Source organism: Lepus europaeus, chromosome 2 (assembly GCF_033115175.1).
Source record: "Lepus europaeus isolate LE1 chromosome 2, mLepTim1.pri, whole genome shotgun sequence".
Classification (NCBI taxonomy): Eukaryota; Metazoa; Chordata; class Mammalia; order Lagomorpha; family Leporidae; genus Lepus; species Lepus europaeus.
This window is the reverse complement of record NC_084828.1, coordinates 88,189,094-88,202,778: the sequence shown is the minus strand read 5'-3', so window position 1 is coordinate 88,202,778 and position 13,685 is coordinate 88,189,094. Positions and strand designations below refer to the sequence as shown.

The 13,685-nt window shown below is 39.7% G+C and overlaps 1 protein-coding gene across 1 annotated transcript in view; it reads left to right on the top strand.

Moving 5' to 3' along the window:
- CCDC50 (coiled-coil domain containing 50) overlaps positions 1–13,685 on the top strand; it is a 78,794-nt gene that overhangs the window by 23,953 nt on the left and 41,156 nt on the right. Inside the window, exons 2-4 of the mRNA XM_062210136.1 lie at positions 5,209–5,271; positions 6,037–6,163; positions 11,530–11,620. Of these exons, the coding sequence (XP_062066120.1) occupies positions 5,209–5,271; positions 6,037–6,163; positions 11,530–11,620 (281 nt within the window). The remainder of the gene's footprint in view (positions 1–5,208; positions 5,272–6,036; positions 6,164–11,529; positions 11,621–13,685) is intronic.

Below are 13,685 nucleotides of genomic sequence, written 5' to 3'. Positions count from 1 at the left end.
GCTTCTAGCACACAAAACTCTAAGTCATCCTGTGCATTTTTGTCTTTGGAGCTTTTTTTCATGATTGATTCTCTGCTGTAAGTATTTACTGCTTCTGTCCATAGGATTTGTAACCTTCCATTGAGATCCATTCTGGATGTTAACTTATACTTTAAGGCTTTCCTAAATATTCTGTTTGTCTCTCCTATTCCTTACACCTAGCCCAAATTCACAACTTTCATAACTGATCCAGTATTTATGCCTTCAAAGAATTTACTGCAGTTCATTAATGTAACATTTATTGTTATACCTACTTGCCTTTAAAATTTTTTATTTAATTAACATAAAATTATATTTATGAAGTATTTTGTGGCATTTCATTTTATTGCGTGTCTGCTTTGTGCAGTGTGTAGTCAAATATATCTACCTCCTCAGACATTCAACATTTCTTTATGGTGAAAATATCCAAAAGCATGTCTTCTAGAATTTTTTCTATAGAAAGATATACAGAGGGGCCAGTGCTGTGACTCACTTGGTTAATCCTCTGCCTATGGTGCAGGTATCCCATATGGGCGCCAGGTTCTAGTCCCGGATGCTCCTCTTCCAGTCCAGCTCTCTGCTGTGGACTGGGAGGGCAGTGGAGGATGGCCCAAGTGCTTGGGCTCCTGCACCCGTATGGGAGACCAGGAAGAAGCACCTGGCTTTGGATCGGCACAGTGCCAGCCATGGCGGCCGTTTGGGGAGTGAACCAATGGAAGGAAGACCTTTCTATCTCTCTCACTATGACTCTACTTGTCAAATAAAACAAATTAAAAATAAGAAAGATATACAGCACATTATCTGTAGTCATATATCTGTGCAGTAGAGCACCAGAACTTCTTACTCCTCTCTGGCACTTAGTACCCATTAGCCTTTTTTTTTTTTTTTTAACCCATCTTTCCTCTTATTTACCATTCTGCCATTCCCATCTCTTTACTATTTTGGGAGTGACATATTCATTCTGAAATAGAGTTCAGCACATGCTTGTTGAATAAATGAGTGTTTATGAGACTATAACATATGTGTGTTTAGGGAAAATCCAGAACTGAATGAGAATCTTACTCTCTAAAAGGAAAATAGATTGGGATATATTTGTATATGTATTAGGTCTGTCAGTCCCCTCTTAATTTCTGAGACTGATTCTGTTTAATGTAAACTAATTCACTGAATATTTATATGTATGTATTTGGGTTAAAAATCATTGAAACTCCTTTAATAGGAATGATAGAGGGTCCTAATTTTCCTGTTACAATAGTATCAATACATGATTAGTTTATTTAAGTCAAGGGTGGGAAACCTTCTGCCAAGGGCCTTTTGGATCCTATAATATCATTTGTGGATCATACAAAGTTATCAACCTAAAAAGTAGCCTTCTGTAGATTTACTAAGTTTTGAGTCCTGCTTGCCATTGTCTTGGCAGAACTAAACCAAATGACTTCCCAAGCCTTATCTGGCCTGCAGGCTGGAGGTTCCCTACCCCTGACTTTAATGGTAGTTGACAAATTTTACAAGTCTGTGATGCTTTCAGATGGCAGAGCTTAATTCTGTTCATGATGTTGTTCACTTGCTTTATGGAACTCTTACTGTTCTTTGCCTTTTTGACCAGTTTCTCCTCATTCTTTTTTGTTTTGTTTTGTTTCCATTAATGAGCATTTTCTGAAGTCTCAACATGCTACATCCAGTGCTAATTGTAAGGTGAGATTACAATTTCTAAATGGATGGTGAGACAGCTGTATGCTCTAGTTCAGAAACCAAGTACATTTCTTTTTATTAATGCTTTTCTAAACAAGGAAGTGGTGTTCCAGGATTTTAATGTTTAAAAGATATTTAGCCACTATGCTGGAAAGTGTCAAGTTACAGAGGAGGCCACAGGACCATTTAGGTCAGGGTAGAAATAAAGCAAATGAGTTGGAAAATTGGAAAATGAATTGGAAAAAAAGACACTCATGTTAGTATCAGGTTAGGAATAGTAGACGATGATGAGGTTGATTTATGGAAAGAAGACAAAAAACAACCGTGGGTTTGGAGTGAGTGAAAGTGAACATGGCTGGGAAGGTGTTTGAGAAGTGGAGCGAAAGACTAGGTTCCAGAAATCCACTTTAAATGTGGCTGAAGGTAAAATTGGTGAATGGAGCTCATGGCTGTTTATTATCAGCATACTATTTATACTGTTTACAACCAAGCAGAGTAGGTTAGAGAAAGAGCAAAGTTCTAGGCAGGCTCTTAGCCTGGCCTGTCTGTGAAATGTTTTCTGACATACCCAGTCCAGTTACTGATTTACAAAGGTGACTAAATGTTTGACTGTTCCCAGGTTGCCATAGAGTAATTATGTAGGGTTTACACAGGCAGATCTTGAAAGAAGTAGAGTAAATGCAGAAGAAATTATAGATTGAACAAATAATATTTCAGAATAAATGAGTTGTACTTAGAAGCATTTAATAAATTCTGAGGTCCTACATCATTGTATTTGACACTACTACTCTGTATATACTCATAATCCATGCACTTCCTTATAGCCATTAAGATCTTCTAATTTAGGCTGTGTCATACCCAGTTAGTACCATTTCTGCCTCTGCAGAAAAAGAGTTAGCGTCAACTTAGAAAAATTGAATTTGTAAATCAATCTTGCTCTTTAGATATTAAGAAATCATTAAGAAGAGGCCTTGTTATTGTAATCAGGAATTCACAAATTCCTTACCTCTATTAGGTCAGACTACATGTTTGTGATTTAACAATATATGCTGTTGATGAAATGAAGGAACTTCTAGGAATTTACATTTAATTATAGAATTTAAAATGTAAAAACATTACTAAAAACAAACACAACAACCTAGTAATCTACCATCAAAATTAAATAGATGTTAATATTTTGCCTTAACTGACTGCTTCAATCTTCTCTTTTTGTAAAGCTGTAGAGTGACTTGTATAGCTGAGGCAGTCCTGCCGCTTTTTCTGTTTTCAGAGACAATTGCTATTTTAAATTCAGGTTGTCAGTGCCATATATTTATTCATTCAAAGATGTATTTATTTGAAAGACAGAATGAAACAAAATGTTCACTCCCCAAATGGCCAAAATAGCCAGGTCTGGAAAGGGCTAACCTAGGAACTAGGAATTCCACATGAGTGTCACAGACTCAAGCTTTTAGGACTCATTAGCAGGAAGCCAGACTGGGGACTCAAATCAGCACTTTGAAATGAGATGTCAGCATTGCATCCCCAAGGTCTCCATATTTAAATATTAAATTGTTTGTGGCACAGCTGGTTGAACTACCACTTGTGTTGCCAACAATCTATATTTTAGTAATGATTTGAGTCCTGTCTGGCTATTCTGTTTTGGATCCAGCTCCTTGCTAATGTGCCTGGGAAGGCAATGAATTATGATTCTGCGCAGGGTCCCCTGGCAGCATGATGGAGATGTATATGGAATTCCTGGCTTCTGGCCTTGGCCTTGCTCAGTCTTGACTGTTGCAGCCATTTGAGAAGTGAACCAACATATGAAATATATCTCTCTATATTCTCTTTCTCTCCCTGTCTCTCTCCCTCTACCCACCTCCCACTCTTCCTTTCAAATAAATATTTTTTTTAAGATTTATTTATTATTTATTTGAAAGTCAAAGTTACACAGAAGGAGACACACACACACACACACACACAGAGTTGGGGGAGGAGGGAGGGAGGTCTTCCATCCGCTGGTTCACTCTTCAGTCTGCTGTGACAGCCGGAGCTGCGCCCATCCAAAGCCACAAGCTAGAAGCTTCTTTCCAGTCTCCCACTTGGGTCCAGAGGCCCAAGGACTTGGGCCATCTTCTGCTTTCCCAGGCCATAGCAGAGAGCTGGATCAGAAATGGAGCAGCCGGGACTCGAACCAGCACTCATATGGGATGCCAGCACTGCAGGTAGTGGCTTTACCTGCTACGCCACAGCACCGGCCCCTCAGATAAATCTTTAAAAAATAAAATTTTGATTTCCATGTAGTACTTGTACATTTTAATGGGGTACAGCATAGTATTTCAACACACAAATGTAACATAAATGGTTTAAATCAGCCAGTTAGCTTTTCAGTTTCCTTTTGTTTGTAGCCTATCAGCTCTTTTCTTCATTTTCTTTATGGAGTAAATAATACATTATTGCCAACTCTAGTCACTCCAGTGTGCTATGGGGCACTAGAAGAACATTACTTCTATCTAAATGTGTTTTTGTCTCTCAATGAGGGACAAGACAATGTGTGAATATATATGTGAACATAAGTGAACACAAGGCAGTGTTGTTCATCTTTTTAAACGTCCTCAGAGATAAATCCAAACCTGCAGAAAGAAATCTGTGACCTTCTATAAGTCCCAGGGAGTAGTTTCATGAGTCTTACACATTGTAGTAGTCTGATGCTTTGGGGAATTTTCCTTCTATAACATTAGTTACGTATTTGGACTAGAGTAAGAACATAGCATCTAAACTACACATCCTTAAAACAGCACTTTTCGTGATGGGTTCTTCATGTTTTGGTTTGCATATTCCTTTTAATAAGCAGGAATTTAAATTGTAATTTGGAGTTAAATGGATCTGGAAGAACAGCAGGTAGTCTTGCTGGGATCTCCTAAGGGAGGCAAAGTTAGGGATAGCTTTCCAATTTCTTCCATTTTTGTTTGTTTGTAAATTATTTAGGGTTTAGAGAGACCCAGGACCCTGGAAATGAATCCATTGAAGCACATGCTTTTTCTTAAAGTGGAGATTTGTTCCTACCTGAGGGACTAATGATGGTGTGGTTTTCCTTAAGGACACTAGGAGAGCTGTAAATCTCTGAGTTTGTCTCCTGAGAACCACAGAGGCCAATTCATAGACTAGGTTTCTTCTAACTTCCCTGACCCATGCAAGCAAGAACTCGACTCTCAGTAACAATCTGACTGTTATTTCAGCAGTGTTCCCTCTCCCCATTAGAGGTGGATTACAATTTCTGTTGCGGTGGTTAATGTCATCACTTTAGGTAACACCCAACCGTGGTGCACTGAGCAGGCACTGTATGGATTTTTGTGAATGAAGATTACATGTTTAACTAGGCACTGTTTCATGCATTGGAGATTATAAAGTTGATCATCTTGAAATATTATAGTTGGTATTTTGAATGAAACAAAGTTCTTTTTATGTTGGAGTACTACTAATGAGTCTTTGTGTCTGTTCTTCCCTCATTCTCACCAGTATGCAGAGATTTTGCTGTCCTGGAGGACCACACCTTGGCTCACAGTCTGCAGGAACAAGAGAGTGAGTAATGGCTTTCATGAGCCTTCAGTTTCTTAGGGTGAGGTAGCTAGAGAACACAGCCACATGGCCAGACTGTCTATTACCCATCATGTAGAATTTGTCTAGACAAGTGATGTCTGGATGAATGATGAATAGTTGGGTGTTTTCAAGCAGGGCAGACTGTCAAGAATTAGAAAACTGCAGGGTATATAGGAAGAAAAGAGGAACTTTTACCTTTCCCTCTGCTTTAGGAGGAGCTGCCATAAGAATCTAGTCCTGCTTCTAGAACAGGGTGTGAACATATTAGGTTACACTGATGTTTTCTGAATATTTGTGCAGTGTACTGGTGGGAAGTAAATCTAGGTTATGTGTGCATTTGTGAATATGTGATTTGTGAACAACTCATTTATAAGTATACCCATTAAGTATTGAAAATGCATTAATAGATTGTTAGTGTGATAACAGGTAAAGTACTGGCTCTGGCTTTAGAATGTTTGTGTAGAATCCTTACATCACCATATATATATATATATATATATATATATATATATATATATATATATATATATTTTGGCCAAAGGCAAATTACTTATCTTGTTGATCCTCTCTTTTTGCTAAAGAGAAAAATAGAGATAATAATTTCTGTGCTACTATTTACACAGTGTTGTTGAGAGTATGAAATGAAGTGATGGATGTGAAGCACTTTTGAGTTTTTGTTAAGTGCGTTAATAAAGATTGGTACTAACAGCCCAATGCATTGTCATTGCTCTTCTCTTTCTGTTCCAGTTGAGCATCACTTGGCATCGAACGTTCAGAGGAGCCGTTTGGTCCAGCATGATCTGCAGGTCGCTAAGCAGCTCCAAGAGGAAGATCTGAAAGCCCAGGCTCAGCTCCAGAAGCGCTACAAAGACCTGTGAGGATCTGGGAGTTGGGAGGGTGTAATGTCAGCAGTGGTTTTCTCTGTGGAGCCAACAGCCATGGCAGGGCAGAAGGAGACTCCTCTAGTCCCTGTTATACTACAAATCCTACTGTGATTATCCAATAGTTTTCTTTGTTTTGAAAACTTCCCCTTTCTGCTGTAACCCTTGACTACATTTTGGGATACAGGATTATGGTGTGAATTTCACCATTTTTAGTTGTGTAACTTTGAGTCAACCTATCGACCTGTGTGAATTACCCACAAAACTGGAAAATTAATCTTTGTCTCTGCTCATGGTTGGTTTGATAAAGTGAAATAATTGGCATCAAAGAATTTTATGAGTTGTATTGGGTTCCTTTTCTATTTCCTAGTTGTGTTTGCTGCTCTTACTTTCCTTGGTCCTCTCACTTTCCAAGAAAATCATAGAATGTTGCAGAAAGTTATGAATTGTCCTCTCAGTTGTTTTCATCACTTCAATATCTGAAGAAAGTTCTCTCTTAGTCTTGACCCTTAATGGAAATGATCAGTCCAAAAATCATAATCCTTTCAGCAACATTACTTTTTACTCTTTCTCAGTGTTTTAAAGTTCATGGGATCCAATTTTTCTCTGAGACTGGCTTTTACAACTCTGTAGATGTGACCCCATGAGAGTGTTGAGGAGGAAGGAGAAAAGGCAGAAATGAAGGACCCCTTAATTTATTCTAGCTTTATGTGTTTGCCCTTCCACTTCTTATTTGTAGGGAGGACTCTATTCATCATTTTGCTAAACTTCCTTATTTTGTAAATAAATACTTTTATTGACTTTTAAACTGGGTGCCTTGAAAGGCATAGGAGGCCAGAGGGAAGAAGACATAATAACTATTGCTTTTTTTTTTTTTTTTTAAAGATGTGTTTATTTGAGAGGCAGAGTTACAGCAAAAGGGAGAGAAACAGAGTTCTTCCATCTGCTGGTTCACTCCCCAAGTAGCCACAATGATCAGAGCTGGGCTGATCCAGAGGCAGGAGTCTCCTCTGGGTCTCCCATGTGGATGCAGGGGCCCAAGCACTTGGGCCATCCTCCACTGCTTTCCCAGGCCATAAGCAGAGAGCTGGATCAGAAGAGGAGCGGCCGGAACAAGAATTGGCACCCATATGGGATGACAGTGCCATGGGTGGAGGTGTAACCTACTATACCGTGTTGCTGGGCCATGTAGCTATTGCCTTTAAGAGCTTCAGGAAAACACCCTGCATATTGTATGTCTAGAAATACAGGCAAGATTCACAGAGAATTGAATTGTAAATTTCATGCCTATGAAGAGAAAATGAGATGGGAAACCCTCCACAGAACAGGTGCTATATTTAATCTGAAACTTGATGGCTAATTAGGAATTTATAGGATAATTGGAGAAAGCCATTTTTATCAGAAAGAATAGCAAGTATAAGGGCAGTAGCCAAAAAGACCAGGAATCTCTTGGTAGCTGCAAGAAGTTGAGAATTGCCTGGGGCATAATATAATTAGGATAGCGTTAAGTAGGAGATGCAACCTGAAAAGTAGGCAAAAACTGGACTATAAAAGGTCACATAATTTAAGGAATTTAGGTACATTTAAAAAATTAAATGTGTTTTTTTTTTAATTTTTATTTTCATTTTATTTGAAAGGCAGAGAGACAAGGGGATAGACACAGATCTTTCATTCGCTAGTTTACTCTGCATCTGCCCACAACATCCAGGACTGGGCCATGCTGAAGCCAGGGACCTGGCACTCTGGGTTGCCTATATGCACAGTAGTGACCCAAGTACATGAGCTATTATCTCATTTGATGCTGCCCAGGCTGTGCATTAGCAGTAAGCTTGATCAGAAGCAGGAGAACCTAGACTTGAACTAGGCACTCTGATATAGGATGTGGGTGTTTTAAGTGGCATCTTAACCACTGTACCAAGTACATGCCCCTAGATTTTATGTTACAAGGAATAGGCAACCACTGAAAAGAGTTACAGGTTATGTTTGGGACCTTCTGTGGGGACTGGGTTGGTAAAGGCTTGAAGGGTAAAATTGAAAGTAGCTATTGAGCAGTGGACAAATGAGATGAGGAAACTGGTTAGACAATGGTGGTAGAGAAAATCGAGAAGATAATGAGGCCTGAATTAAGGATAATGGTAATTGAGATATAAAGAGGAATAGACTGATTTGGGATGTTCTGAAGCTGTGTCACAGTTGTAGTGAAGATCTTGAGAGCCAACTAAAGACTGTTCTAGAGTTCTAGGTTATTGCCCTTTATAGTATTGATTCTTATCTATTAGGAAGGATTGTTCTGAGATTGATCCAGAAGTCTAAGGTTCAAAATTAGGATAATGTTAGTGATTTATAAAATAAAGTACTGTGAAATACAAATCAGGAATTGGAGAGTAGTGGTTTATAGATCCCAGATGAGAGAACCAGGGAGGATGTTCTTGCCTGGAAGGAAGTCTTTCATTTTTATTCTCTGGCAGTTTTGACAACTGGATGTTGTGGGGTGGGTGAAATGCTAGAGATTTTAACAGAAGTGGAACGATTCACTCAGCTTTGGTTCTGGGGCCATCATCCAAAGTAAGACTTCCTGACGATTTTGTACTCCTTTCTCATTTGGTTTTGCTTCCTCAGGATTCTGTATAATTCACTGATGTAACTAGAAATGATTCTTCTTGGAAATACAGTTTGAAATAACTGAGCTCAACTAAATCTTTACATCTTTCTCTGCTGTACCAGTAAATATATCTTCTGTGTCATTTGTGACCCTCAGTATTTCATTTGGATTTGCTTTCTTTGCTGTGCTACTGCTTTCTGCCCATTTATTACTACCTTGCCTATAGTAGTCACTTGGAGCTGTATAGATCTTACATTTGTTTGGGAAGTGCAGGTAGAGAACTCCTTAAACTAAAGCCATGACTTTGTGTATAATTCTAAATTATTCTAAGTTAAATGAAAAGAGCAAATCTAAATAGAAATTGCTATGGGTAGATTTTTGTTTATTTCCATTTCTTTTATTTGAACATATAAAAATCCTAGAATATTAGACTTTTAACATAAGGTCATTCAGGCTAGATGTTTTTATAGTTGATAAAATGGCATGAGAAGGCATAATCATTAGTGATAGAAGCAAGGCCACAAGCCAGGGCTTCAGATTTCTAGTCTAGTAATTTTCCTACTGATTACAAAAAAGAAAAGTCTTACTATTTCTGGCTTGTGCTTGCTGTATTGTGTATTCTTTTGCTCTCCTTCTTCCATGGTGGGTGCATACACACTAGCATGTATATGTACACATCTACTTTTTACCTATATCTACCTATTTCCAAACATGTTCAAAATGAAGATTTCCTCATGTAAATGAGAATCATTTCTTACTCTGTTTTGTTAGAATAGAATATTTGAATTTCAGTTCCTCTAGAAAAGTTAGGTTTTTATTCTATCCCCACTTCTCAACTCTTTTACAATTATAAAAGACTGCTATTAAACATAGAATATGCCACGAACACTGAGACTTATGAGTATTGTAAGTTCGATTGGCAGGAGATAAATGAGGGAATATATTTGTTTAGCAAATGAACTACATATAAAAATTGGAATTTTATTGCATCATCTTTTTAGATTGTCAGCTCTTTTTTTTCCACTTTTCGTGACTAACAATGTTTTTTTTGTTGTTTTTTTTTTTTGTTTGTTTGTTTGTTTTGACAGGCAGAGTGGACAGTGAGAGAGAGAGACAGAGAGAAAGGTCTTCCTTTGCCGTTGGTTCACCCTCCCATGGCCGCCACGGCTGGCGCACTGCGGCCGGCGCACCGCGCTGATCCAATGGCAGGAGCCAGGTGCTTCTCCTGGTCTCCCATGGGGTGCAGGACCCAAGTACTTGGGCCATCCTCCACTGCACTCCCTGGCCATAGCAGAGAGCTGGCCTGGAAGAGGGGCAACCGGGACAGAATCCGGTGCCCCGACCGGGACTAGAACCCCGTGTGCCGGTGCTGCTAGGTGGAGGATTAGCCTATTGAGCCGCAGCGCCGGTGCAATGTTTTTTAAAAGATTGGCTCCCCATAGCTATCACATTCCAGAGTTCTAAGCTTGAAACTAGAAGACTTGTGTACCTGGGACCAAATTTTGTAACCATTTTTGAGAAGACCAAACTCCATTTTCTGTGGGAACTGCTTCTTTATTTTATTTAAAAGATTTATTTATTTATCTTGAAAATCAGAATTATAGAGAGAGGGAGAGAAAGGGGGAGAGAGAGAGATCTGCCATCCACTGGTTCACCCTTTAGATGGCTGCAAAGGCCAGCGCCAGGCCAGGCCAAAGCCAGAAGCCGGTAGCTTCATCTGGTTTGGCAAGTGCCTGAATACTTGGGCCCTTTTTGCTGCTTTTTCCAGGCCATTAGCAGGGAGCTGTATCAGAAATGGAGCACCTGGACTCAAACAAGTATGCATATGGGATGCTGGCGTTGCAGGCAGCTGCTTTACCTGCCACAACCCAGTGCCAGCCCTGGGAACTATTTCTTTAAAGGATCTCTTTCCCCTAACAATGATTTCCCTGGTTTCTCCCACTAGAATATAGTATTATGAGCTTTTGAATGTATAATAAAGAATTATTTATTTTTATATCCTCAGTGTTAAATGTAGATGCTGTTTAAGTTTGGTTGAATGCATGAATGCAAAAAACCACTGAATTAACCAGTCAAAAAACCAATCAAACAACAAAGCATAAGATAGCATAAGCATTCAGTGTTTGACTTAGTGGCCAGAGTGTTAAGAAAACTGGTATTAGCCACAACAGCTTCTACAGGTAACCAAAGCTGAGTAACTTACACTGTTTCTGTCCTTTTTCTGAAGCATAATTTCTTAGTTATGTTTGCGATTAAAAATGAAAGAAATGATAAAACATTTATAAAGTTATTTTAAAGTTATATTGCTGTGGTCAACTAAAGATAGTAGTATGACATTTTAGTGAGCTCTCGCACAAACTTTCTGTACACTATTGAGTATTTTTGGACGTTATTTGTACAGTCTGCACCAACTTTGTAGAATCTCAGGAAAACATACCTTTCTATAGAGTGGCCTCAGTAGAGTGAAGTGATATGAGCTCTAGGAGAAACTGGACATTCCATAGTCGTGTCTGGGAATCAGATTCTGGTTTGGCCGCATATTTCTTTCTGATCTTGGGGAAGTGGTGTTAACATCTCTGGGTCTCAACTTTTCTCATCTGTACGATGCGACAGTTTCAACCTCTGTGCTCATTGTGTTGATGACTAAGTGAGGTATAAATCTGCACTGGCTCATAGTGAGTGCTCAATAATTTGTGCTTTATTTTTCGGAACAATTATCCATTATATTCCTTATTCATGTTGTTTTTTGTTTTTTAGTGAACAGCAAGACTGTGAAATTGCTCAGGAAATTCAGGAGAAGCTGACTATTGAGGCAGAGAGACGACGCATTCAGGAGAAGAAGGATGAGGTACAACTTAGTTAATGTCCTCCACCCAGTGGAGGAAAGGGTGCTCAGATCTAGAGCAAAATCCTTTTTGGTATTCATGGGTTCTGTGTAGGTGTGCTGGATGTTCAGCAGAACTCTCATTTGGGAAGCAGTAGTACAAGTATTGTCCTGCGTGGATCATTATTTTCTCATGATCAGTTGTGGAACGGCTGAAGTCTTGAGAGATGATAATGGATATGCATAAACGTGTATTTGTTTCTTGCTGCTGCTAAAAAAGATCACCGCAAATTTGGTGGTTTAAGGCAACACATGATTTTTTCACAATTTTGAAGATTAGCAGTGTAAAATCAAGATGCTACCTATTTTTGTTAAATTTATTCATTTATTTGAAAGAGTTACAAAGAGAGAAGGAGAGGCAGAGAGAGAGAGAGAGAGAGGTCTTCCATCTGCTTGTTCACTCCCCAATTGGCCGCCGTGGCTGGAACTGCACCAGTCTGAAGCCATGAACCAGGAGCTGCTTCTGGGTCTCCTACACAGGTGCATGGGCCCAAAGACTTGGGCCATCTACTACTGTTTTCCTAGGTCATAGCAGAGAGCTGCATCAGAAGTAGAGCAGCCAGGACTTGAACTGGCACTCATATGGGATGCCAGCAATGCAGGCAGCAGCTTAACCTGCTACGCCACAGTGCCAGTGCCAAGATGCTACCTCTTTTTCTTTTCTTTTCTTTTTTTTTTTTTTAAGATTTATTTCTTTGAAAGTCAGTGTTACAGAGAGAAGGAGAGGCAGAGAGAAGGAGAGGCAAAGACAGAGAGTTGTTCCATCCGTTGGTTCACTCCCCAACTAACCGCAACAGCTGGAACTGTGCCAGGAGCCAGGAGCTTCTTCAGATCTCCCACATGGGTGCAGGGTCCCAAGGACTTGGCCTATCTTCCACTGCTTTCCCAGGCCATAGCAGAGAGCTGCATCAGAAGTAGAGCTACCTCTTGAAAAGGATCATTCATTCCTTCCTACTGCCTATTGGTGATTCTTGCCAATTTTAACATTCCTTGACTTGCTGCTGCATCACTTCAACCTGTGCCTTTGTTGTCAGACAACCCACTTTCCTCTGTTTATCTTTGTGCTCTCTCATCATCTTATAAGGACACCAGTCATTAAAGAGCTACACTAATTTAGTATCAATTACATCGTTAAGATTCTATATCCAGATAGGGTCACATTTTGAGATACTGGTCGAAAGTGAATTTTGAGGGCATTTTTCAGCTTATAAGATATCTATGTCTGGGTTATTTTTGCAACTTCTTTTTTTTTTTTTTTTTTGACAGGCAGAGTGGATAGTGAGAGAGAGACAGAGAGAAAGGTCTTCCTTTTTGCCGTTGGTTCACCCTCCAATGGCCGCTGCGGCCAGCTCATCTCGCTGATCCGAAGCCAGGAGCCAGGTGCTTCTCCTGATGCGGGTGCAGGGCCCAAGCGCTTGGGCCATCCTCCACTGCCTTCCCGGGCCATAGCAGAGAGCTGGCCTGGAAGAGGGGCAACCGGGATAGAATCCGGCGCCCCAACCGGGACTAGAACCCGGTGTGCCGGCGCCGCAAGGCTGAGGATTAGCCTGTTAAGCCACGGCGCCGGCCTATTTTTGCAACTTCTAAGAGGAGAGATCCCACATGGTGCCTGGAGTAGAGTCAGGGAGTAAATACTCCTGTGTGAGGCTGTGACAGGGTATTTCTCTCTCTCTCTCACCTTCCTTTTTTATTTATGATGTTTTGACTTGGAGAGCTAATCTGTTTGATTCTGTATGCATTTTTAAATTACATTTTTTAAACCTGAGTAACTACAATTAGTGATAATGATTAGCTTGTGAGAAGACTAGCATTTACAGTAAATGTTAATTTGCTCCTGTGTTTATATTCTCAACCCTTCTTTACAGTTAGTTCATTTCAGTTTACATCAATTCAGTCAGCCTTCCTTCATACCTGTCATGCTAGTGTCATGGCCACTCTCTTGGTTTGTAAAAGGGAAGAAAATGATTTGTCATTTTAAATTGCAGGATGTATATTCTGTTAATGCCACCCCAGGTAGACCTTGGAATGC